The sequence below is a fragment of the Camponotus floridanus genome, unplaced genomic scaffold, assembly GCF_003227725.1.
Source record: "Camponotus floridanus strain SB8 unplaced genomic scaffold, Cflo_v7.5 scaffold30, whole genome shotgun sequence".
Classification (NCBI taxonomy): Eukaryota; Metazoa; Arthropoda; class Insecta; order Hymenoptera; family Formicidae; genus Camponotus; species Camponotus floridanus.
The window spans coordinates 321781-349325 of record NW_020229437.1 but is presented as its reverse complement, the minus strand read 5'-3'; the positions used below and the strand labels follow the sequence as shown (position 1 = coordinate 349325).

Sequence of the window (27545 nt, the reverse complement as noted above, 5' to 3'; positions counted from 1 at the left end):
TTAATTAACACCGATCTTTGTTAGATAAAATAGATTATTTAGAAAACGATTACTAAATGCTTCATTATTAAATTATATTTAAGCAATACACTAGACCTTTGGAAATAACCGGAAATATCAATCTATCGATAATAAATCTACGGATAATTTTCATCACCTAGTAAACTTATAATCTTCCGACACCCACGCTTTCGAATCCGCGAAATTAGTTAAGCGCAATTAAATGAAATTAGACAAAAAGATGCTCCCTGTAAAAATCTTTAAGAAATTAACGACGAACGCGCGCTTGCTTCGAGAACAATGGTCATCGGAGTTTACGCAAGCATATAGTTAACAGGATTACAATCGCACGCGCAGTTTTCGTCTAATTCATGCTAAACTCTGCACTTGGGAGATCCTTTAATGAGGCACCGGAGAAGGCAATCTTCTCGATTCTTAATACCGATAACCCGAATGTTCCCGCGAACTTTCTGTTTCTATTTACGCTACCGTGGTATTTCTCTGCGTATCACCATATATACAACGCGCATATTCTCTTTCATCCTTTGATCGCGTCAAATAACGAAGACAAATACTTTCCAGCCATAATTCGCCAGTAAAAATGATCAGAGTTAATATTCCTTATTAGATTAAAATCTTAAAAACGTAATATGATTAGAATAGTTGATAACTTGGTTATAAAAAATACGTGCACGTCAAGTTTGTTAAACCAAATCATTATTACTGTTCATTAAAAGTTACATAAGTAGGCAGCGAGATAAGAGATATAATAGCGCAGATTATATTTTACGTTAATTGCTAAATGACAGAGAGATTATCGCTGATGTTCGGGGATTAGATTGTAAATTTCGTCTTCCCTTTTCAACATCTCGAAGCGCCCTATCTTCGCTTGGTCCTCTTCGATCTCTCGATTTCACTTTTGGCGGCCGCGGCGCACTCTTCCTCCCCGCGCGCGCGCGCGAGCCTTCCTTCCTCCCTCCCCCCTTTCTACTTTCGGTCTCTCCTTTTCTCGGCGATTGCGTAAGCGGCGCGTTTGAGCGCAACGATGATATTTGAGCGGCGCCTGTGAACCGCACGCGTGCCCCTCCGAATGAAAAGGACCATTACGCTGCAACGTGCAATTTGTAAAACGCGCATTTGCCGCAAATCCGCGAAAGTAGAGCGATTGTTGATTAGCGCTTGTCTAACAGCGGTGCCCAATTTCCTCTTGCGTTTTAATCGCCAGAAATTATCCGATTCCGTGCCGATAATTATCGCCGGTAACGACGAAAAATTTTATTTCCTTTCGCCCTAAAAGCCTTCGACGTATTCCAATCAACGCGATTTGACGCGTTTTCATATGTTACATTGCGTTATTCATGTGATCTTTGCGCAACATCTAGCGTTGAAGATAGCACACTTATTCTATCCTGTTTATACTTCATGCATAGTACTTGAAATCTCTAGAGCAGAGCAAGTATAATGAACAGGAGCAAGTTGCGTAAGGCAAATTTCTTGCATAAATATCGGCAAAAAGTTTGACAGAGAACATCTGCTATCCGAATCACACGTAACCGTACTTTAAGATAGGAAGGCTAAAGTCAATTACGACTAAGCACGCGTAATCGATACGGCTTAAAGTTATCGCGTATCTAAAGCGAATGGCGAACAAATTGCCAATAACTTAGTAATTATTTGCCATCAGATACGTTCACGCAAAATTACTCGGGATTACAAAACTTGCATTATACTTTCTCGAACTAGGATAAGAGTGCGCGATTTTTATTAATGTTCGAATTTCCGAGGCGGTATTTATTTATGCGCTTTTATTCACCTTTGTTACTTTTCGCAATCGCGAAGCACTCGCTATCTCGATAGCTAATGTAATTGATTTATTGTAACTCAACTTGCTTCTGTTCGGGTTAACTCGCGCAGTCAAGAACGGCAATGTCTGTCGAAAGTTACCCTGTTTCTCCATATTTCATCAAGGATGAAATCGAAGCCGAAGCGATGGCGATCGTTAAACGATGACGTATTTGACTAGTAATTGCTTGCGGTCTACGTGAATGTCGAATTCTTAATTCGAGTTTTAACATATCGCTCATTTAATACAATTCAGAAAAGTGATTATATCAATTCCTCTGATTCTTGCTAACGCTTTTATCGTTGAAGATTTCGCTTTAAACACGTGCAACCGTGAGCAATAATCGTGAGATGTCCTAATCCACAGATAAACAGTAATCGCTGATCTCGTAATTAATTAGGAAGAATCCGACACGCGATTATCAGGGAGAAGGGATGCCATTAAATGTAAAACACGGAATATTATCGTCATCTTCATCGCCAGCCTCTTTTTTTTCCTCTGCTATAAGGCGTGTTTATGCCACTGACATCGACGCGATGGCGAATTAAGGAGAGGAGGGGAACCGCGAGGACGCGAAAAGCGCGAGGAGCAGTCAAGGCGATGAGACAGGGGAGGTGGCGAAGAGGCCGCGGGAGTGAGGGACGGGCGAGAGGCAAGGCCGTTCTTTGACCCGAAACGTGGTCAGCTCGGCGCCAATTTTTCGGGAGGAACCGGTCTTACACGGCCCCCTGGAATTTTGGCTGGCGCGCACACCACCGGGCCACGGTTGATTTCGCCGAGAAAACCGAGGGCGACATGTTGGCATTATTGTGGCGGAGCCATTGCTGCTGTCTCTCCCCGCCCCGACGACGTCGTCGAGGACCCGCGCGAACAATTAATATCGAGAGAACCCCACTTCGTGTTTGGTGAACCTCGTCAATCAACGGTAATCGAGGATCACGTAGAAAACAAGGAGAGAAGTCAGCATGCGCTCCATGGATCAATGACGTTTGACATCGGTTTGATATTTGTGTGAAAAATCCTACGCGGTTAATTAATTAATTTTTAATCAATTCTATACGAGATATTATGATTTATGGAATTTTAAAAGTATTTGGCATTACAATTATTCATTTCCATCAACGTGATGATGATAATGATAATAATGTAGTAAATATTGTTATAGAGATACATATTTACAATTTTAACAAGTCTTTTTAAAAATGTTTTACTTTTCACGATTTCGCCTAAATCGCACATTATATGTGCTCGCTTTTATTAAGATATAAATACATAAATACATTAACGATTAAAGTAAAATAATACGCGACCTACATTAGCTCGATTCCAGATTGTGGTGTGAAGAAATATTTACCTACGGGGCCTCTCTCCCCCCTCTTCTCTCCGGTTTGCTTCTCGTCGCGACCTGGATTCTGCATCTACCTGCAACAATTTTTACCTTAATGCTCCTGGTGCACGGTGCAATTTTTGCTTCGGGAAGCGCGCATTCATTGTCGGCGCTTATTATCGCGACGGCTCGGGTCCGATTTAATCTCGGCAACTACCTCCTTTCTTTGTGCAACACATCTGTTCATACGTATAAATTACGCGCCGTATTTTCATGCATATTAACACATATCGCGCTCTCATCCTCAGTCGTTAATAGGGACTGTTGCGAATCGCAGAAAATCCACGTCGGGAATCCTAATCGTCTCCTCGAATCCGACGCGCATTTACGCGAGCCGATTTATCGGTGCATCTTTGCATCTTTCTCGCCCCTTTTCACGATCCGCATCTCTCCTCCTCTTTCGGACTCGTCTCTTCTTGCATGCGAGACGATGCACACGTGCACGCGTTCTCGTAGAAATGCACGATGCACCTGTACACTCGCCACACCTGTGCGCGCGCTCGGTAAGAAAAGCTCATCGATCTTCTCATTCCTTCTCGATCTTGTATCTTCTCCATCGCTTCTTGGCTCCGTTATTGTAAATATTATATTACTGATATTGAAATAATATTGAATAATGAGCGCATAAGACCTAATATGGTTAACAATTGATAATCGTGCGTCAAAATTTTTTTATTTATTAGTAATTAATTATTAATTTTTTTATTTATTATAAAACCGCGGCTTTTAAATACTGCTCTGGCGTCATTTTGTCTCTGAAATAATATATTGTATTATTATCTTATCCGTATAATTTGTAGCTGCATTTATTATTTAATGACAGTTATTGGTTGTAATGAGAATTATTATTGTTTGAATATAATATTTAATGTCTGCAGCATCTACCGGAAGCCATACGTTAATGTTTTATCTGTACCATTTTGTCTTATTGTTAAAACAGCGATTAACATTAATTGTGTGTGGTTTTGTAAATACACGCATTAAATGATTGTTATGGGATAATTATATCTTCTGCCGCAACAAGATTTAACTGATTATGAAAAATGTGAAATGACGCTTATGTAGATAATTGCTGATTTACAAACCAGATTTTATGACGTTAACATGATGTAAAATTCATTTAACATTAATCGTTGTCGATATATATTATTTTCAAAATACGTTATTATTATGATAATCTGTTAGTATAAAAAATTTTTGTGAAGATGCAGGAAAATTAATGCACTCAGAAATACTCAAAAGAAATAATTTCACAATTCACAATAGTATTTTATATGATATATTTTATATGACAAATTGTTAAAACTGATTTTAATAAGATTGACTTTTTAATATTTCTTTTTTTGCAAGTTAGATCGTTCAAGATAATAGTAATGTTTTTAGTTTCATAATATTTCTTTGGCACATGTTTAACAATATGCATCTTCCAATGTATACTTATAATATGAGTAGTAAAATCTGATAATCGCAAATATTAATTTTGCACATTCAGATGTCTAACAAATAAGTTAAAATATAAGAGCGATTTTAGGACATAAATATTTTTCAACTTCAGCAATTACTACATTTGCCTAACGTTTCACTAAAGTAACTTCTATAATTATTTAAGTAATATATTAATCTTCGTGCATAAGCTCTTTTTCGTTTACATTTCGCGGCGTCCTTGATGTCTTGAAGAGATACCGTCCTTTGTCGAGTCTTTACCGTCTCTATCGTAAACTGATGATTTAATATTTTTTACTATCTACCGATGTGCTTCTAGGCGAATAGAAAAATTTCATTTGTACGTTAATATACCGTGCAATGTCGGAGTCGCGATTACAAATTTTGATCTCGTCGCGAGATCTTCTCCGCCTCGAAAAGAAGCGTGTTATTCAACATCGTGAGTAATGAACAAACTATTCGGTTACGCAAGCAAGGCCTGGTAAACGTGCGATCCTTTAGTATCAAGGATTCCACCGAAGCGCCAAATAAATCGGTTATCCACGAGCGAGATGATGCGCAGCTATAGCAGCCTTTGGTGTCACGTTCGTTCGTTCGTGACAACAAGTCGAATGCCGATAGAGCTTCATCACGTTGAGCCTATGAACTTGTATTAGCCACAATCCTCATGCCATTTTTAGCGCCTATGTGTCGTTTACAAATGCTAAAATCAAAATAATTCGCAAATATACGCGAAATAAAATCTATCGGAACATATGTGACTCTGATGTAAGTACAAACGTTTGTATAATATTAACGAATGATTAAAAAACTCACAATCTCTAAGACATATAAGATGATTTTAAAATGGATTTTATTACCTATTATTTAATTAATAATAAAATTCGAAACAGAAAGTTTACGATATCTGCTATAAAATTGTGATGAACAAGTGGAGTATCATTTGTTAATAATGTATCCTGTATATCAGTTTTAAATTGCTCTCTCTAATTATGCACATAAAAGAATAAAATTCCATGGAATTCGATCAAAAGTGCATACACGTGTGCTTAATTAACTATGAAAACATATTTATAAATAGCAAACAAACCATGTATTCTTAGCTTAGCACATAGTTTTAAAAGTAGGTAATAATTTCTTTATTGTGACAAAGCCTTTATTAGAATTCTTCTAGATGAAGATCTTGTCTTTATTATGAATGATCAACATGCCATTTTTAGTGCGCGGATACGTCATTTACAATTGTTCATGATATCATAAAACAATAAGAATTCCAAAATTTGACCAGTTTATTTATACATATTATCAATTCTCTCTAAAAAGCTGACATAATATCGTAAACTATTAAATAAATTATAGTAATTATTATATATCGATAATATTTTTTAAAAAAATCCAACATTTATTATGATTTTATTCCGACATAAATTTATTATGATTTTAAAGAATTAATTAACAAGATACAGTTATTTCTTTTAAATTCAAGGACTAGAGATTTAATCATCTGTTTTTTTCTCTCTGGTTTTGAAAACATTTACTCCATTCTTATACCAAAGCACAATAGTATGAATGTATTTGAATATGAATAATATATCTCGTACATTTCTTCGTAAAGCTGACGATCAAATAGCTATATTTCCATTTCTAATTGCATTCTTGCAGCAAACTGTCAAAGATGCTGTTCATTCATTATTCTCATCATTGTTATTGATATCTCATATATAAAGGTACATACACATATATATCTACATGTAAAAAGAGTCTACATATGTTTACGTTATCTCAACGCGGTGCAACTATAATACGAGTATATGGTAATAAAAAGAAACATTTCGCAAGTCTGGCCGTCACACGACATCGATACAACACATTATGCGGGTGCCAGGTTAAACCGATAGGAATATCAATGATTTACACTAAAAATATGAAATTAACAATATTATTCTGTGAATTTTTATTATTATGCAATTTTTTTATTCTCAGTAGTATTCACAATTAATATTGACTATAAAATTGTTAAATATTGATAAAAATTATTAAATTCTTGAATATACATTTTAATAACGAAATAAAATCATTTAGGAAGCAAATTATATTCGTATATATAGAAAAATGAAAAAGCAATTATAACTGAATATGCCTTTGAAAATATGTCTTTATCTTTTTATTACGTATAATTAAAAATAATTCTTTACTCGTGGAAGAGCCTCGGCAAGCTGTATCAATACAGCTGTGATTACCAATCGTATACATAAGAATCCCTGATCTCTGAACGTCATTTTTTAAAAGTAAAAATACTAATTGCACGTTTATATAGCATATATACTTTCGCAGTAGCATTGATCAAAGTTCGAACATAATAGCAAAGGTAGCACGAGAGTAAATAAGAAAATAATATTACTTTTTGAGAGCCATATGTTACCAAATAATGGCCTAGAAAAATGCAATATCATTGTGGTTGCAAAAAACAAATAATGAAATGTCAAAATTCTTATTTGTGGTATGAATTGATTTGTAACGGGCATTCCACGAATGTCTCAAAGATTGTTAAAGCATATATGTGTCAGTCTACTTAGGCTAGACCTCGGTAAAGTGTACAACAGCCTTATAACCGTCTTCTTCCTCGCCTTCTCGTTGCTTTTATAATGATATTCCACTTTGTTAACATCGGACGCAAAGTCGGTAGCCATGATCCGTTTCCACGCACCGATGCATCCGACTCTATCTCCACTCCATCGTCGTCGTTGTTGTCATTGTAGAAATCTAAGAACAATCGACTGTGAGATAATGATGATGGTCTCCCTAACACATGAGCTGCTATTTTGTTTCCTTTAAGAACCAAATCGCAAAGAGTGAAATATCAAATATGTACAAAGTAAATGTGTGTAAAAATGTCGCAATGATTTATAAATGCATCAGCTGCAGAGATTCAACCGTGAATAATTGAACTATTTGTGGGTTTAGCTACAAAGCCATATGGCATGAGAATTACATAAAATATATGTAAAATCTTAACTATCATTTGAATAATAATAGCCGGAAAAATACAAGATAAAGTCCAAGATAATGAAGCGGAATTTGCATGCGTAATAAACTCAGGAAATATTTAAATTGTATATTCATTATAAATTGGAATTGAAATGTAGAGATGTATGGGATATAAGTCATTTGTCGCAATGATATAAGAATATGTTAATGAATTTTGCTGCTCAATAATTGCTTCAGAATTTTTATCGGAAGATTCTCGATTTAATTAAATGTACATACACATGTATGTCCATGAAAATCTAATTAAATCAGAAATTTAGGATCGTAATATATTTTTAAATACAACTTTATGTATATTATGCAACCACACATAGTTTTAATGAATACGAAATTATTGTCACGACTTTCTTAATCTTGCTGACGATTCATGACCATACAAATGGATGACTTGATCGTTTGACACTTCAGATTTGAACATAAAGGTTCGTACTCGACCTATTCTTGACCAAAGGTCAATATAATGAACCTGGCAATGATCCAAAGTCAAGATCTGGTCCGTCTGTTATAAGTTAAAGCGAGCCCTTTCCGTGGTTAATGAAGTGTATCGTACGAATATATATTTGGTAGGAATGTCGAACCTTTGTCATTTCGTTTTGTCGAACGTTACAATGCATCTTTCATCTTCCAATTCACGGTTGGAAGATTCGAATGCTCCCACAAACTTTCCAAGGTCTTCTAAAGTCATTGCGATTTTTCATTTCCCAAATCCAAGCCCGAGGTCGCTGTGATCCGGATCACAATGATCTGCAACGAGATCGTAATCGTAAAAGGATATAAACGCATTCGTGCAGAACACATTGAAAACGAGTCTCGCTCTCAATATTGACTGATCATTCTATTCATTGTTTCTTTCTACTTGAATGTGCCAATTATCCATGGGAATTTGTAGTTTTTGCGTTAAACCATTATCTCAAAATTATTTATCGAAATAAATTAATATTAATTTATATTAAAGAATAGAGGAAACGGATTATATAAAATAGGAAAAACGAATTATATAAAATAAAAAAATATATAATGTATATCATTTATTTATATTCTTCGCGTATAATAATAATGGATAAATTTCTAATGAAATTTTTGCAGACGAATTTTTTAGTCGCCACTTGTGCATAATATTCGCCCGAACGAGCAAGTAAATACATGTTACGATTTTTATATTATAGATTAGAGCGCCGCTAAAGGTAAGTTTCTCGGCCAAGCCGAGAGACATGATTGTGTCGATCACGAAAAAACATTTACGCTGCGGACTTAAGGGCCATCCGCCAATTCTTGATGGGGATTTCCCGCACGAGGTCAAAGTCGAGGAATCTTCTTGGCTACTCGAGGATGGGAAAGTGTTGTTGATTAATCTGGAAAAGGTGAGTCGTGGACACATACACATGTGGCACAATCCGCGCCCTCGCATTAGTAATATGCTTTTTCGCGACCTTGCCGCTCTTCGGCCTTGCCAGAACGGTAATTCCGATAGTTCTAAAGATCGTTTAATCGCAAACGTATGTGCGTGTGGAGATTCAAGATACGCATGATCGATTGGCAATAAATCCAATGAACATGCAAAAATATTTAATTGAGTACTAATTAATTATTCCATGATTATCGTATTAATCATTCGCAATTATACTTGTCGCAATATAAAAAATTTTATTTCATGAAATCAAAAATACAATAATTATATTGTATTCATTTGCGACATATATATTAAGAGGTATGGACATTATATCAATGTAATTCGACTATCGATTAAATGATACAAAATATCAGAATGCCTTTATAATTGTTTAATTAAAAACAAAAGATTGTTAACAGCAATATTTATAAATATGAATTTGTATGTGATATAATAGATTATGTAATCATTCTTCTAATCAATAATGAAATCGACATTTACGACATATAGGTTAATAAGATGCAATGGTGGGCTCATGTAATAACGAGCGAGCCGGAAATCAGTACGAAGAAAGTAAATCCCGAACCTAGTAAGCTTTCTGACCTCGATGGAGAGACACGAGGCCTCGTAGAAAAGATGATGTATGATCAAAGGCAGAAGGAGTTAGGACTTCCAACATCCGATGAGCAAAAGAAACAGGATGTTATTAAAAAGTAAGATATTTTTGCGCATATATAGATTGTATATTATATATTAATATTTTAAATAATTTATTAAATTTTTACAGGTTTATGCAACAACATCCCGAGATGGATTTCTCAAAATGTAAATTTAATTAATCTTATTTGTTGAATTTACAGAAACGCTTAATGATATTCTAATATTACATTGATATTACTAAGATCGTATTTTGCTTTTTATTATCACAATGCAATGTGCGAGTCTCTCTGCATTTATGACTCCGTATATTTAAAAAGAGAAACATATGTGCGATATAACTGCAGAAGATGGCACCACTATATTAGACTATATAATGATGTATACAGAATTCTACTATCGATTGAAATGTTGTTTGATTTTTTTAAATATTCTTTTCGCCGTTTTTTATATTTTACTACGTATCGACAGCTGTAAAGAAAACAAATCGCACAGAGTATAAGTTTCCAATTTTTATATTATATTTCTTATCTAGCGATCTCGTTCATTGAATAGAAAGAGGATGAATTAGAATTGTATGATCATAATATAAGAAATATAAAGATTATGTAAACATTTCTTTTTCTTCGGATTTCCAATAATATTATTTATATATTTAATTGTAATTCATAGATATTTGGTTTAAAGGTAAGTAACGGATAAGTAAAGAAAACTATAATAGACACAATCAACTGTGTTAATTTCTGCAAAAATTACACTTCATTCCGTAAATCCTTATATAAAAAGATACAAACTATGCTTGCAGAAATATGTGATGTAATAACAAAAGTTCAATATAATTAGCTTTACATTTAATTTTTTCAAACATGTGTTTGCACTATTTACCATATCGAGATACTTGAAATTTGTAATTTGATTGTTTCATCATTCATTTTCCGCCTTTATCTTCGTTCATATGTAAATATTAATTACAATTATATGTAAATACTAATTACAATTATAATTTAAGCATATCTTCTAAGTATATTCATTCATCTGTCTGTTTTATCACTTTTGTAATCCAACGTACATAATTGGATAGTCTCGCATATATACCGAATTTGCCACGTTTGCCGCAACCTTCACCGAAACTAGTGATGCCAAAAATTGTCCACGGATGATCGGGCTTTCGAGGATCTTTGCAGAGTAGAGGACCTCCGCTGTCACCCGCGCAAGAATCCATTTTTCCGCGACGATAACCGGCACAGAACATATTGTCCGTGATCCTATAATCTATGTAGACTTTTCGGCAGGTTTCGGGTGACACTATTGGAACCTAAAATCAAACTTGATGTTTCTATATTGTTTTTCACATGTAATTGCCGTTGTATCCTTATTATTATATCATCAAACAATTAAATTTTTTTTTTTCATTAAAATGTAGGATGAAATCGCGTACTTTGACTTCATGTAGCACATCTGTTCCATAATCATCCGTCACGCTGGATTTGCCCCAGCCGATAATAGTGCAAAATTGATTCGTAGGTAAAGGCTGCTTCGGCGCAGGTAAACATGCGATACCTCTCGAGGGAGACGGAGTTAGGATAATAGGTAAACGAAGTAGAGCCACGTCGTTATCAACAGTATCGGCGTCGTATTCCGGGTGGATGGTCACAGAGTCCACCTACACATTCATAAACCTTGTCACAATAGAGCATAAAATTATCTTCATTGAGCTTTTCGATTGTGATTCGTACCCTAAGCTCTAATTCCGGGCCTTCTTTCTTCGTTAAATCGTGTTCTCCAATACGAACGTACAGACGTTTTCTAATACAATGTGCGGCAGTCAATACCCATCGTGGAGATACTAATGTTCCGCCGCAAAAAGCTTCCTAGAAAAATAAAGGCTATTAATTTTGCAGATTTAAATAACGTAAAGTCTTTTTTCCTATAATTTATAATTTTATAAATTTCTGTGCTATTCTAATTTTAATCTTATTCCTACGGTTATTGATTTAGCAGAAATGTAAGATTAATATCGTTGCGTACTCGAAATCGATTTAATACTGCCACTTGCCACGGCCAACTTCCAGGTGTAGCTGGACGGCCGCCGATAATTCGCATGAAGTACGATAATCTAGCACTTTTGTGAGAATTCGCTATTCCACACTTCCAAGTATTTGGATTCTTATCCGGAGCGAAACTATCCACTGCGTTAGGATTAAGTTCGAACTCGTCCAACACCAAGTCTAGAAAATTGAACAAAAATCAATTATTAATATTTTATTTAAATCAAATTTCAAGTGTTGTTCAAGATATTTACTTTCACCATCTTCTTCGTGGCTACCGTGAATCTTTCGATTGATCCATCTTTGGCAAAAGCTACCGTCAACGTAACAATAAGCGCTCTCTCGTATCACATCGCGACCACAAATGCCAGGCTTTCTGCACCATCTAATCAGAACGGAACGAATATATATTTATTGACATTAATTACGTAAAAATACGTATAAATTTTATATGATATACTTATGACGTTGCGTGGTGCATAGTCTCGTGCAAGGCGACCATTTACTCCATTTCCCATAATGTCTCTCAGAGTGTTCTTTAATATTTTCTCTTCGCTTTCCATGCCTAGGTTCTCTAGGTATCTGTCAAAAGCATATATTTATTTATTAATTAAAAATTAGAGGCGACTCATATCGCGACTCACCTGAAATCTTTTATCTCTTATCACATGAAATCCTTTATCCCTTCGTCGATGTCTCCGACGGTGCTTGCAACGTCTTCGACGACCCTCTCTGTTATGTTCACAACCGCGTTCTTCCTATTACATTATGACAAGTCATTAATATTGATGTATATTATAGGAGAAAATACGATGTATGACAAAATATTCTTTCATAATTACATATTAGAAAGAAGTTCTCTTTATGTCGTTGCAAATTAATACAAATAAATACATTAAATACACTTGCATATGTGTGTGTATTATAAAAGGATAATTTTGTCATATGATGCATCTGGATCTTTAACCGAAGCTCATTCACAATAATATCGTAAATATATATTTATATATTTTTACCCTAAGTACAGTTGATCCACAATTTTCTTTCAATCGGCACCTCCTGACACGATTTTGTGTACAATAACGATCGCACACTGACCATTCGCTCCAACTTGTGAAATGCGACAGCTTTGTAGCTTCTATGAATATAATGTAAGATATGTTGGAAAAAATATTTTCAATTAAGAGGAAATATTTTTATGAAAACAAAGTAGCATGCACACATACTTACTGTTCTTTGGTAAATATTCCACAGTGGACGGCTGGTTGGTCGAATGGAGATAATCTATATCGCCCTTAATTCCAAAGACAAATGTCTTATTTTCATTCTACAAAGAATTTTCAAACATTATTATTGAAATTGCATAGATTCTTTGATCAATTATTTTCTTGTAATATTATTAGAAATCTATAATTTTTTTATAGATTATTTTTTGAATCGATATATTATAGTGTTACAATCTTTAATCAATAACATTGTTATATAACATTGTGCGAACTTTGACATTTATTAAATTTTGTAATTTTTATATTAAACATGTAATAAATTAGATTAGATACAATCACATCATCTTGACGAAAGGATTAATCTCGATAAAAATTTCATATCGTAATCCATCGCTCTTATGGCATTTTTATATGTTGGCAATGATTGTATGCTGATACGATTACCTTTAAAGTACTATGAGATTGTCTGTTCTAGACAGATAGACTTAATAGATACGACCTGGTCAGCATTCGACTGATTCTAATATCGTCTAGTAGTCTCCAAGGCTATAACGCCCAAGTCGCGATAATAAACTCAATTTGTCTGCTGGTAATGGCATCGCGACGTAACCGTTGTCGACGTTAATCATGCGTTACACGATGTCACCGTAGTTGACGGAGTACGTAGGTATATAAAATTACTGTCATTTCGCCGTCACGCCTTGTCGAAGCTCCTCAAAGTTTGCCTGCTCTGAAACTCCGTAATAGTTCGGAGAGCCGCGATGAATCATTACAATTCATTTGGAGGCACGATTAAAATGATACTTGAAGCGTTCTTTTAACGGCCTACATGATATAATATTGTGCGAGATGAATAATGCAAAACTCGATTACCCAATCGAGGATGATTATCTCGGAGAAATCTAGTATTGAATTCATAACAGAAAGAAAAAAAAATTATCTTTCATATACATCGTCATATATGTACATCTAATTTAGAATTTAAATAACTGTTAACTGTGATTTAACGATAGTACTCGCTATCGATGATTTTTGAAAGAGAAAAATATATTTGACATAATCAACTATAATAATAATAATATATAATAAAATAAATAAATTTGAAATCGTCTAATAATTCAATATTAAATTATTGCTTAATTAAATGATGATTTAATACTAATTACTTATCGAAAGATGGAACACAAGATAGAAAAACTAAATGAAGAAAGAGGCGAAATGAACGTGGAAAAGATGGAATGAGCGAAATTTATATGCGACGAGGTTAGCGTGTCCAAACTAGGTTGAAACGTGCGGTACCTTGCATCTCGGTGACGATCTCGCAAAAAGATCATGCCGCTAAAAGGAAAGACAATTCCGGAGGGTGAAATCGAAGAGCGGGTTGCCTTATTGTCGACGCGACTTCGCCATTTGAAAATCTTTACAGGGTCTACATGAGAACGCACAACGAATCTCTGATCAAAAAATTCAAAAAACATAAATGACTTCGCTAAAGATTAATACAAATTTTAATTTGTCAAACGAACACTTTGATTCGAGATCTCTCAATGTTTGTTGTAATTCAGTAACAAACGAACTTTCAGCTCTAGTTTACGGAAGGAGAAGAGAGATGTTCTAATTTTGATAAAATCTATCCATTTATCGCTTCTATTTTTTATTCATATTTTTATCTATTATATGAAGAATAATTCGCTTTAAATGTATTATATTATATGTATGTATCATTTACTACGATCGAGATCTCTAACATATAAAATATATATTACGATAGAGAAGATTAATAACGAAAATAGATAAAAATCGAGATCGGGGAATGCTATGATGAAAATTAATAACACCAAGCCATACAGTTGAAATTGTTGAAGCGTATTTAAGATACGACACACGTAATTCGAAATTACCATTTCTATGACCCAATCTGGATCATGAATGCACGAAGAAACATGCTACAGAGGTCGAATGGAACATGAAGAAAGGTTCGGAAGCCGTTTCACGAGCTAACGCCTGAGCTATACCGTAGATGGTATCGTGGCCGGTCTCTGCCCACCGTGTCTGCGCATATTTTAATATTACGAGATCGACGCATTGATATCATGATATATACTTTCATTGACACAAAGCTTCGTGTATTACATTTTACAATTTCTTAAACAATTCTTCAACAATTTGATACATTATTTCTTATTGTGAAAACAACCCATGTTTTTACAATTTAATCTTTAACTTATTCTTTTTTAACGATTTGTTAAAATGTTACATTGGAAAACACAGCTATAACTTGAAAATATTTATAATCATTACATTAATAATAATTTATCTCTAAAATTGTGATAATTTTAGTTCTTGCATGAATAAAGATTTTCACATGCGATTCCGCGTAAATCGCGAAGACGAGGGGAAAATCATGGAGAAATTCACTTCGCATTAACGCTTTCTCTTGCTCTAGATGGTCGAAATTTGTTCAACGATGATCGAAAGTGATTGGAGACTTTTTTAGGAGTGTTTTTTTAGGATTGTTTTTATGGAGATTTTTAATGTGTGGGTTCTTTCATAACCCTGCTTGTATCGCTATGCTGTCAGTGAAATGTTCTCTATGGCAAGATCGTGATCTGTTCTTGAAATTGGAAAATTCATTGTGTTTATTGATATTTTTAACATCTTGATAATTCTAGTTGAAATTAAAAATTTTGACAAAAGATAAATTAATTGAAGAAATTTGATAAAACATAACGTGATATGTGTGAAAAACGCACACGCTTCTAATGATGACAAATTAGAATTTCATTGACGTATCACGGTATAATCACGGTGTAATTTGAATATAGCTGTAATTATATGACATAACGCATAATCGTTCATTTAATCTCAAGAGAAATTATAACTGGATTACATCTTTGACGCAGCTGGAATACTTGATTCAAGCTCGATTTATAGAGAAATATAATTGCAAGGATACTTATACGTATAACAGAATAATCATTACGACATTGTCATGATTGTTGCATATGAGTAATGTTAGACTCGTAATATTCATGGGACCACAATTTACACTCGCGTCAGCGTTTATTCTCTCCTGCCAACAATCGATTAATGTAATGGACAGCGTCATAAAGTACAATAATGCCATACAGTTGCATCGACAGCTGTTGGGAACAATTCATACGCTTTGAAGTCCGTTTGGCAACGTGTACTCGTTGCCAGGGATAACAACGCGGGTTTATTTCTCTTTTTGTGCTACTTCTTACTTTATGTAAGCGGTTCGATGCCTTTCAAGTCAAAGTTTACGAGAACTCATAAATACTGCTCTGTTTTAATTAGATTTTTAATAGCAGTAATAAACGCGCGTGGTCTGTCTTGAAAAATCATCTATCTCACGAACATTGAACGCGAGATGAAAGTGGCTTCCTTATACTTTTAAACTGTTTCGTTTTTGCCATGTATTTAAAACATAAGCCACTAAACTCTTCTGACCCATTTGTGACCCAATATATATCTAGCGTGTCATGCATTACATAATTTTTTAAATCGTTTTGCTGAGTGAAAATATGCAAAATTTATTAGCTAACCGCAATATAACGGTTTTATCTTATGCGTTTCTCTCAAAAGTTCCATAAACATATCTCATAATCCCTTCGTGTTCGGGAAGATTGTGTATGATTTATTATTTCCATTGTTTAACATGCAATATAACGCGATAATTTTTATTTAAACTGTAGAATATCATGCCTCTCATGCTTTTATCTTTGTTGTTGAAATATTGATAATGTTCATATAAAATTCATATCATATTTATTATTTATGCTTTCCTATTAATCACGCATATAGAATTAATTTATACAAGTACATATGATTTAAAAACTCTCAAAAAATTGGCTGCACTTTTTCATGCTTAATTTTCTTCCCTTACAATCATTTTGAACTTTAAAAATACCCTTAATGATGCAATTTTCTCGAGACCAAATCCAATTACGAATTTTGTATTATTTACATTATCAGAAATATATTACGTGTACACATTATGCTAGTAATTAGATTAATTCGCAGATGGATACCGCCGAATTTTCTGCGACCTTAATAAGCGTAAATAGAGAGCGGCAAATAAAAGTAGGAGGAGATGATTTCTCAGATCTACGGTAAAAGCCAAGTTCACAAGAAGTTAATTTGCGTCGGCGTCTAAGTGGGAATTTAGACCGTAAAACTAGCCATTATGATCCGTTTGAGGAACGGCAGCAAGAGGAGTCACCTGCAGTGCTTTTAACCATCGCTAACCATCCGTTCTCAACTCGCTGTTCCCTTCGTTCGTTCTTCCACGTATAGTAACGCGTCCGGCTTGCATTTATGGCCACGGTTATTTCCGGATCAGCATCTCCGACACCATACACCACCGCTTTATATTACTAGGACTTTGTAACCCCTTATTGTTCTTTGACACTGGTATTCCCTCGCATGAAAGAGTCTGCGCGAGATACATCATTGCCCGCGGCTAATTTTACAAGTACTCTATCGATACGCTATGCGGAACTTTCATAAAGCCGAACATCGTTTCCTCATTTCATTCTCGTTTTTGTTAGCTACGATAAAATTAAACGCGCGCTTTCATAATTTAATCTTCAATTTTTGCGAATTTATATAATTTATTTATTTACGAATTTCTATTGAAAATATTTTTATTCATTTATTTACTTCTGACATTTATAAAAAACATGCGCAATGAAGCGTCTTAATAATTCTTGCATATTTCACGTGAAAAGTAACTTAATCATCATCTGGTATTGTAAAATTTGCTCTGTCAAGGTAATCAGATTTATTATTTAATGATGAAATTGTGATGTTGCATTCTCTCGAATAGAGTGGCCATATTTACGGGAAACGGTACGTTCATTTAGCACAAAAAAAACTTATATGAATGACAGTTAATACACGATATTAATGAAGGCAACTCTTTGTGCATAGACGAGTTATACCGGAATAACTTGTTTCGAGTCCCACCTCGTACATGATGATTGCTAAATTCAAAGTAAAGACACAATGTCACGTGCTGCAATACTCATAACATTATGCGCTTGTCCTATAGATTTAAAGATGTCTTTTTCTAAACATATGTATATGTATATGTGCAACAATAGGATTAGAGATGATACATGCAAATTTATATTTCTTTTTATAAGGGATTGATCTATATGATATGGAGCTACAATTTAGCACACATTTAAAGTGTTATATACGTATATAAAACAATAGATTTATAAATAATAATGTAAAACATTGAAGTTAAATAGTAGTAAAGCTCTCTTAATTAATAAATTAAAATCATTCAGACAGGCATAGAGAGCTGGAGATCATTATTAGTCGCGAATTATACGGAAATAGTAGTAAATATTAAATAGTAGTAAACATTAATAGGTTGAAAATTCAGTTTTAATAATACATAGATGTTTAGACAATTTAAGAGCGGACGTTTCGACTTATATTTAAGTCATCTTCAGCGCATGTTAATTCTCGGAAAATAAGCAAATGCTGTACGCAGTAAACATATTTAATGAATTTTAATTCGCAGTAAAACAGTAGGGAGATCAGACAAAATTTAGGCCTATTAACCTAAACTTTTAAGGTCCGTTTCATTCATGGATATAACCGTAAGATGATCTCCCTACCGTTTTACTGCGAATTAAAATTCATTAAATATGTTTACTGCGTATAGCGTTTGCTTACTTTCCGAGAATTAACATGCGCTGAAGATGACTTAAATATAAGTCGAAACGTCCGCTCTTAAATTGTCTAAACATCTATGTATTATTAAAACTGAATTTTCAACCTATTAATGTTTACTACTATTTAATCCGTATAATTCGCGACTAATAATGATCTCCAGCTCTCTATGCCTGTCTGAATGATTTTAATTTAAAACATTGAAGGTTTAAAAATTTCCTGTTCTTTGAACTTTATTCTTTGACAGACGCACGAATACCATTTGAACAAACGCACGTGCAATACAACTTTGCTTAAGCAAGTCATGCGTCTCTTATCGATGAATCAAACGTGAGACAGTAATTCGTGTCATGAGTAGTATGTATGGAACACCGGAGACTTCAACAATCATGCATTGAACTCCCGGCTGATCATAGAATTCTAATCATTTCTTCCGTCGGTATCGTGATCGCTTTTCCCGTGTACATCGACGACGAGACAATGGAATCGCCGAGTCTTGGCACAGGCGACGTGAAACATCTAAAGATAAAGAAACCACGAGGAAGATGAGTAGAGGCGGCCAAGCAAACGGGAGTGGGTGAGACGGGGAAGAGAAACGTCGGTAGAAACGAGCCCCAACAGATTTTACGGGAAGAAGAGGGAGACGAACGTGATCTCAAACGCGGTTGCAAGTCTCTGGACGTTGCTGAAGGGACATCGTATGCGACATTCTCTTCGTCTTTCCTTATGTTCTCTTCGTCCTCTCTCGGGGCCTCTTACACCTCTTCTCCTCTTATCCTCGTCGGAGTCCCGCGTGGTGCCTCGTTTCTTTCCCTGACGACGACAACTTTTTATCAGCCGCGAGACTCACATACTTCCTGCCCGACAACGGGCTGAAATTCCACGCGATAGTCGTCACGATACGCAATAAGAAGCTAATCGAGCTGGATTCACCAGAAGAAGCTGCCGGGTGATACGGAGATTCCCGCGGGAGAGGATTCTCCACGGGGTGCCAACGAGACGTTCCAGTCTTTCATGGTTGTTCTTACGCTGGTGAAAAGTACGTGATACCAGGACATTTTTTGCATAGTTTAATAAAGCGAAAGAAGGGCCGGTTTCTTCAGCTATTAGACGATTTAAGATTGCGCTTGCAGCGCATAAACTTTTTCTTTTGGCTAAAACATGTCTTGGAATATGATAGGAATATGATATTCAAGATATTCATTGTTGTCAAAAAATAGCAATTTATTATCGAACGCAAATTTAACAAGTAAGCCGGTGTGAATCAGCTGCAATTTTACAAATTTAGAATACATAAAGAAATAGTACAATAATCATTAATAAAAAATAAAAAAATAGATAATAAAAAGTCATTAATAAGACTGCAGTTTTGTTCTGATGATAATAAAATTCCATATTAATTTTCTATTTGCCAATTTAAGTAATAAATGAACGTTCTCGATGCTAAACGCAAAAACGTGACAATATTTCATGCACGATTGCGAGCTAATATTTCCTCGGCAGAAAAACAATTTTCACATGTGACAGCGGAGAAACTATTCATGAATCAATGAGCTTTCTTCATCCCAGTGTCAAAGTTCGCGATAATGTTCGGCGAAGGTTGTCTCTTCGGGAAAGTGGAAACAGCTGCTGGAATGTTTCAATAGAGTCTTTCGATGTTCTAATGGAGTGCATGAGCATCTCCGAGGATAAGGACAGGAAGTTTCACTGCGGGTTGCCCGTGGTAACACGGTCGAGGTCAAGCGTCGACGAGTGATACCTACACGATTAGAAAGTCGAGAGATGTTTAGCGAGAGATTGATGCAACATCTCCTTTGCGAATATCCGACCACACTCGTTACAAAGCTGACGGAGAGGTGACTGCTAATTGGAAGATCGACAACGCGATTGATTATATTTTCTGGGATGCGAAAGATGCTTCTTCGACTTTAGAGCTCGATCAAAAGAGCTAGGATGTATAGGTGAAGTCATGTTGTTCTCAATAGAAAGTAAGAATTATTACATACATTGATTAAGTGACATCGAGTAAAAAAGATAAAATTTCTTCCAATGACAAATTTTTTTCCATAAAATATTCAGTGAAAAAATATGTATAATAATATAAACATTATATTAATAAAACATTCTTAAGATTTTTAATATTCGCAAAAATTCTTTACGTTGAATTGATTAACCATAAAATATCTTCATCGAAGATGTATATTTAAAACACACTGCTGGCGTTATTTACACATATTAATCTGAAGAAGGAGCGTACACTGAATAACGGTATTTGAAAAGAGTATTCCATTTATCAAGATGTTAATAAACGATTTGAAAGGACGACATAATTAAATCTCCTCGGGACTTCCTACTTAATTCGCAAGCATCAGCTCTAATCGATATAGTAATAAAGGAATCCTCGCTTGGTAAAACGCTAAAAGAAAATGCAGAAACTGCTTGAAAAATACATGTCTGCATTCCTAACATCGCGCCATCGTATAAAAATTAAAGAAATGAATATCCGTTATTCGATTATTTTTAACAAACCCAAATTTACAGTCGACAAGATAACGTTAACCGAGACGTGAAAGTACTGCTCTTCCAATATCTACGGGGTGTAACGTCTTGACGTTGTGTTATAAATTAGCTTGTTAACCCGACGATACGCACTGTTGGATAAGCAAAAGGAGATTTAGATAAGCGCTTATCTTCCTCTATTGTTCGTGTGTATACAAAAAGTCCTTTTATCTTTTTTTTGTAAATTTTTCTCGACAAGCTAGCTGGCGGATTATTCGGCACAATTGACAAAACGATTGTGTTTGATGACCCGATAACCCGAATGAGCAACGATTTTACAAATGCCCGATTATGAAATATTCATGCACAGTAACATCAGCAAGTCGAAGGAATCGGAGATGGCATTCATTCAGGCAAATATCACCCGTGTTACTACAGCTGACGAGGATTTTATTGCGGAGATTGCATTCAAGCATGTATCATTGAATTTCGATAAAAAAATCACCGACGATAAAGAGTACGATTGTCGCGATGCAAAATTTTAGATGTCATTATCTTGAGAGACATCAACGCGTGACTCATGCTTGAACTTGTCAAAAAAAGGAAAAGAAGAAAATAAAAATACTTGTAAAAATGTAACAAATTGATGCATATTTTACATTGCATAAGAATAATTATTTATTGTTTGAGTATTGTCTAGAAGTTTATATTTCCGCGTTCTTTTCTAGTATAACATGTTGTTTGTTCAAGTAACGTTCACACACATCCCACGCAAAGTTCATATAATTTTCAACGCGTCTGTGTTTCTGCCTCTCTTGCTAACGGAACCTAGTGTTTTGCAGAATATAAATACTTCGTTGATTCCCGTATCTTAACGCACTTCCTTTTCAATCATAGCTTTTATTGCAAGATGAATATTTCGAGCAATGTTATTACCAGCCTTGTTAGCAATAGAACTAGTTTACGTGTCGGCACATTAACCTCGAAATTGTAAATGATTATTGCAGTCTAAGAATGGTCACGAAACAAAATTACAGTAATTATCCCGACGTGCTTAGCTAAAACGAGGTTTCTCCGCTTTGGTCGGTAATTGCGTTAGTATTGCTAGGTTCCTGCTGACACGATGCTTTATCGGTTGTTTTAGGCCTCTTGAACCTTTCCGTCTCTCTTCCTTAATCCATCTAATTACTAATCTATCTTTGATAAATTGCATTACATGAAAAAAAATATGTTTATAGTATGTGATGAGCTCAATATTCTCTTTACGTACATATCAGTATATTAGCTATTGTAGCAATTATGCAAAATCATTTTTAAAATATTTTACTTTAGTTGCGTTCGATAAATTTAGAAGTATTTATTTACACACTTGTTCGAAGCATTTTATTATTAAGCAAGCCTAAGAGAATAATTAATGAGAATGTACAGAAATAAAGTTACAAAGTACATGGTATATGTAACAGGAATTTTAATTGATAACTTTTAATTAATCTCGCAAATTTATATTATTCGAGTCAATATTAATTTATTTTATATCAAATTTAGAAATGTGAAATTACACGTGATTTTTTAAATTATAATATATATTAACTGAATGCTAGATATTATATAAATTCGACTGGCAATTAAGTAAACATGTACTCGATAAATATCCAAAATTATAGTGCATTAGCTGGATACAAGATACGTATAATACCCCGTTTTCCCTGGCTAAACGATTTTACGATCAATATTCGATCGGTCAGGAAAGTCTTCCCTTCTCGTAATACGATGCGAAGTCGATATTTCTACAGTCTCAGAGGCTAAATACATCGCAGTCGTGAAAACTATTGTCTACCATGCTGCAGTTAGTAGTCCCAGAACCTTTTCAGCTAACGATGCAATTTTGCGCGCAGCTTCTAACTTTCATAAAGATATATTCGTGTAATTCATCCGATAAATAATCGATTTTAAATTTATAATGAAGTTTTAGTTCCGCAAAAACTGCATTACATTAGATCTCATATTTTTTAAAAATATATATGGATAATTTTTTCTCTCTTTTTTACATACAATATTTTAATCTATGATTCTTTACTGCAATAATTTAATTGTAATAAATTTAAATATGGTTTTAATTTTCTATATTTCCAGAGTATTATTGATGATAAAATATATAAATGTTATAGCAAGATATATAAAAATAAATCGACAGCATCAATAAAAAATATTGCAACTGAATTTATTTATACTTTCCAATTTTCTTTTTTTAACGGTAGTGAAAAAAGAATATATTCCTAATTCATACAATTTTATTTAACTGAATTCATACAATATATTTTTTAACTGAAGCAAAAATTTTTCGGGAACAAAACTTGCAATATTTTAAAGAATTAGAGATATTTTGCAATATTTTTGATTGATATATCGTGGATGTATATAAAACAAAATACTCACCAGACCGTCGGCGGCAACCGCGTAGGCAACGACAAGTAGGACCACGAGGACGCGGAGGATCACGGCGCCGGCGATCATGCCCGGAAGTAGTGGTTCGGTGGATCGCAGCCAGCGGGGCGACCAGCGCAGACAGTTCGACGGCGACGGGGACGCGCTCGTCGAGACGGGCCGGTGGTGCTCTTGTCGCGGACGCATCGCGTCATGATCGCGCTTTACGGACGCGGGCCCGACGCGACTCGGTTTGCCGGCTGTTCCACGTACCTACTTACTTATTTTTCCACCTTCGGGAGGAAGGAGCTGCGTGTGTAAACGCGCGACCCTACGCGCCGCAGATCTATAAATACGGGCACGACTCCGCGCGAAGAATTTCAAACAACCGCGCCGGTAAAATACCGTCGATGACAGAGTCCCCGGGAGAGACTCGGGGAGCTTCGACGGCCTCCTCCGTCGAATCCGTCTCGAGGTAGCTCTCGGCCTTGACCCTGCGTCCTAAGTTCGGACGTCGTGACGAAATCCGATACCGGGTCTTCTTTTTAAGCAACCTAATGGCGCAATCATATTAAGATTAGAAGAGGGTATCTTGTTGGAGTAGATGTATAATGTAGAAAGATATATAAAATAATATTATTTGAAGAGCTTCTATTTGTATGAGAATGAAAAACGATATGTAATTTAATGATAAGTAAAATTTCTGTAATGGTTGAAGCATTTCGTGTATCTTACATGTGCAGGAAAGATTTCTATTATAACGCAGCATAGTTTACATTTCCTCCTGCCAGTTGAAACCGACCGGCTAAGAAAGAGCGTAAGAAAAAAGAATATACGCTTCATGCATTTTAGTTACTTTATTTCCGACGAGACTGTTTAACGTCTCATTCTCGCGTGCAAATCGTTACAAGATCAAAAGATCACTTGACGTCTCTCGCTCCTGGAGAACGCGAGCCTCCGCTGCTATGTGCTCAGGTTCCCTAAATAACGTGCATCAACAAGCGAAATCTTACCCTGGTGTATTTCAACGTATCTGAAAGAATAAATAGCCCGAAATTTTTCGGCGCATCAAGCTCTTCGATATCCCAGACCCTCGAGATGCGGCGAAAAGGCTGATAGCTTCTATTTTAGCATTCCAGTCATCAATACTGCGATCTTCGACGTGGTATGTGTTTATAGCAGTAGTAGATGATGAGAGAGGGAGAATAGTAGTAGCTGAAGAAATAGACGAAGACAACGGAGTATTCGTGGATCACGCGCGAAATCGCGACACGGTCGCGTCTCTCGTGAATGTCTGTCAACTCTCCGCTCTTTGCGGTAACGACGAGCGTGCTTGATAGTTCGCCGCGAATCGTCCGCGAGTCTTATTAAAGGCGAACCCTGTTTTCACCCCGCACACGAAGAGATATCACTCTCATCTTTTCCAGGCGGTAAAATTGTGAAGTACACGACGTGGCGGGGCACGTCGCCGACCAACCGCGGAACCGGCTGATATTTTTAGTTCTCCCGACGTCTTCCACAGCCGACGTCTGTCTTCACCTTTGAGAGCTACCTAGAGCTCGCAACGATATCTTTGTTCTTCCTCGAAGCACTCTCTCTCATACGCCAGGATTGGCGGCGAATCGTGCCGCTTTCCGATAAGCTTGATCGATGATGCCGCGAGATATTTCGATCTTTCTTTGAGTCGGCATCGTGCACTAGTATTACGCGAGCCACCAGACACCATCGATATACTTCATCTTACACAAGTATTCTAGATTGCAACTGTCAATATCTTATCATGTTTATTCGATAAGATGAAATTTGATATTTTAGGATTACATTACATAGCATCTTATGAAACACAAGAAAATTATCAATTTTCAACCTTTCCAAATTCTTTACTTATTGTTCTATTCCATTTATCTAACTATCCATTCTAATCATCTTTCTCATATCGCATGTGTCATAAACTATTTTTTTTATAATTCACTATAAATGCAACTTTCTTTAAAATCAGACTGCGCATCGATCTACTTGTCGATGATTAAATAAAAAACGAATATGGATCATGAAATGTAATTGTCTTCTTGCACTAGTAATTTCACGTGGAGATTTTTATCTGTCATCGGAAGTAATGTTAGGCTAGGATGATCCGTCAATACTAAATGACACTGTCCGATGTCCAGTGTCGTTCACGCGGGAGCTACTCGAGCGAACACAGCACGTGGCTTCAGGCCGACTGACGAGATACACGCGCGCGAGAGGAAGTATCAACGGAGGCTGCTGAGAGGAGTGGCTGCTAAGCTAGGCGGAAGTGGAGGGTGATACCGCCGACCAAAGGTGGAATGAAGGCGGAAGGTATCTCCATCTCTACTTCTTCAAGATGCGTTTACGGTCGATCACGCGCGAAGATGAATACGTATCGACATTTGTTCGGCAAACAGGGGAGCGCGTGTTGCTCCAATAATCGACTGGTTTTACCGCGATAACATCAAGTATCTTTAATAGATTTTTAATTAATTAACGCTATATTAAAGTGTCATTATCCTTCTTACGTTCTCGTGTCAAATCGCATCAACGGAGATATTTAACAATTTTTTAAAACTTTAAAATATATAGTTATGCATTATTGATGCACTTTTGCATGGAAGGGATTTTTCATGAGAAAATTGTGAGATGTTTCGAGCCGTCTTTAATAATAAGCATTTATTTCATCATGTGACATTATCTTTAGCGCTTATGAACATTTAGGTCACTCGTACGCGCATCTAGCGCGAAATGACAATGAAAGATGTGTGAGAAATCTCAAAGTATTTGCCGCGATGCTAGAAGTAACTGTACTTAATGATCTGTTCGAGATGTCCAGTATTAATCGTTACATTAATCGAGCCATCTAAAGAAATTTCTTGATTGTCGGAGTCTTTTAAATATTGCGACAAGGTGTCAAACATTTTTATTATGTATTTACAGTTTGAGATTTGAATATATCATGTCTTCATCATTTTAAATTTTATTCATTCAATTCCGAAAAAAGAGAAAGAGAGAGGGATGAGGGAGGGAAGCAGAGACCGATCAGGGTCGCTTGAAGGATTCGGTTAATGACACACGTTGCCTACCAGAATATCCCTGTGGTCCAACCACGCCCCGCTCTCGCAAGAAGATTATACGAAATTGACCGTTTTTGAGGAAAAAATAAGCATGAAGCATGGCCGCTCTTCAGGCCGGTGATTTCGTTCCCGAAACGAGGGCCGTCCTTCGACCTAAGCGAGACTGACTCATATAAACGATACGCTCGCAGATCGGAGGCGTTCCACTCGTTTGAGGAAACTGTTACATTGATTAAAATTGCTCGCGTCCATCTCGCGCCGTATATAACGATTACACGTCGAGGACACGACGTGCGCGCAATAACGAAGATTAACTGTGTTCCGCAAAGCACGAGACGCGATTAAAGTATGCGTTATTATCGCTACTGGTATTGCGATATATCATAAATTTCACAGCAATGTTCATCTATTCGATAATGCCACCTCGAGGGAATCAATTTTTCAAGTTCGTATATCATAATGCTAATTAATATCCATTCCTGATTATTAAAGTAGCGACAATTTTCTTAACAACTTGCAATTCGCCTTAATATCGTAGTCCATTTTTATTTATTCTTCTTCAAGTTTAATAAATGACATATATTATCGAAACTCAAGTTGATGTTAAATTGTTTCCAAATTAGTTCGCTGATGAAAATGAGAGCAGAGATCGAGTACCCCATTATCAATACATAAATCATTGAATAATACACGTTGACGCACATAGAATTCGTTTGGTCTCGATTTGTTTGAATAATTGACTCTCTCGTCTCATTCCATAGAAACTCGTGAAACCATTTATG

At 35.6% G+C, this 27545-nt stretch overlaps 2 protein-coding genes across 2 annotated transcripts in view; one reads left to right on the top strand and one right to left on the bottom strand.

Annotated features, from left to right (window-relative positions):
- Nucleotides 1-10375, top strand: part of LOC105247908 (nuclear migration protein nudC) — a 73465-nt gene extending 63090 nt beyond the window's left edge. The window contains exons 5-7 of the mRNA XM_011252367.3: nt 8888-9082; nt 9622-9824; nt 9899-10375. Of these exons, the coding sequence (XP_011250669.1) occupies nt 8888-9082; nt 9622-9824; nt 9899-9950 (450 nt within the window). The 3' untranslated portion in view covers nt 9951-10375. The remainder of the gene's footprint in view (nt 1-8887; nt 9083-9621; nt 9825-9898) is intronic.
- Nucleotides 10376-10427: 52 nt separating this feature from the next.
- On the bottom strand, nt 10428-25907 carry LOC105247909 (coagulation factor VII). Its single transcript, XM_011252368.3, has 11 exons — nt 24688-25907; nt 23687-24228; nt 13047-13143; nt 12833-12954; nt 12461-12574; nt 12277-12398; nt 12071-12201; nt 11797-11996; nt 11505-11639; nt 11207-11431; nt 10428-11083 (listed from the first exon to the last, which is right to left on the bottom strand). Exons 2-11 carry the CDS (start codon nt 23879-23881, stop codon nt 10796-10798), a joined length of 1629 nt encoding a protein of 542 aa, XP_011250670.1. The 5' UTR covers nt 23882-24228; nt 24688-25907; the 3' UTR covers nt 10428-10795.
- Between the last annotated feature and the right edge of the window lie 1638 nt (nt 25908-27545).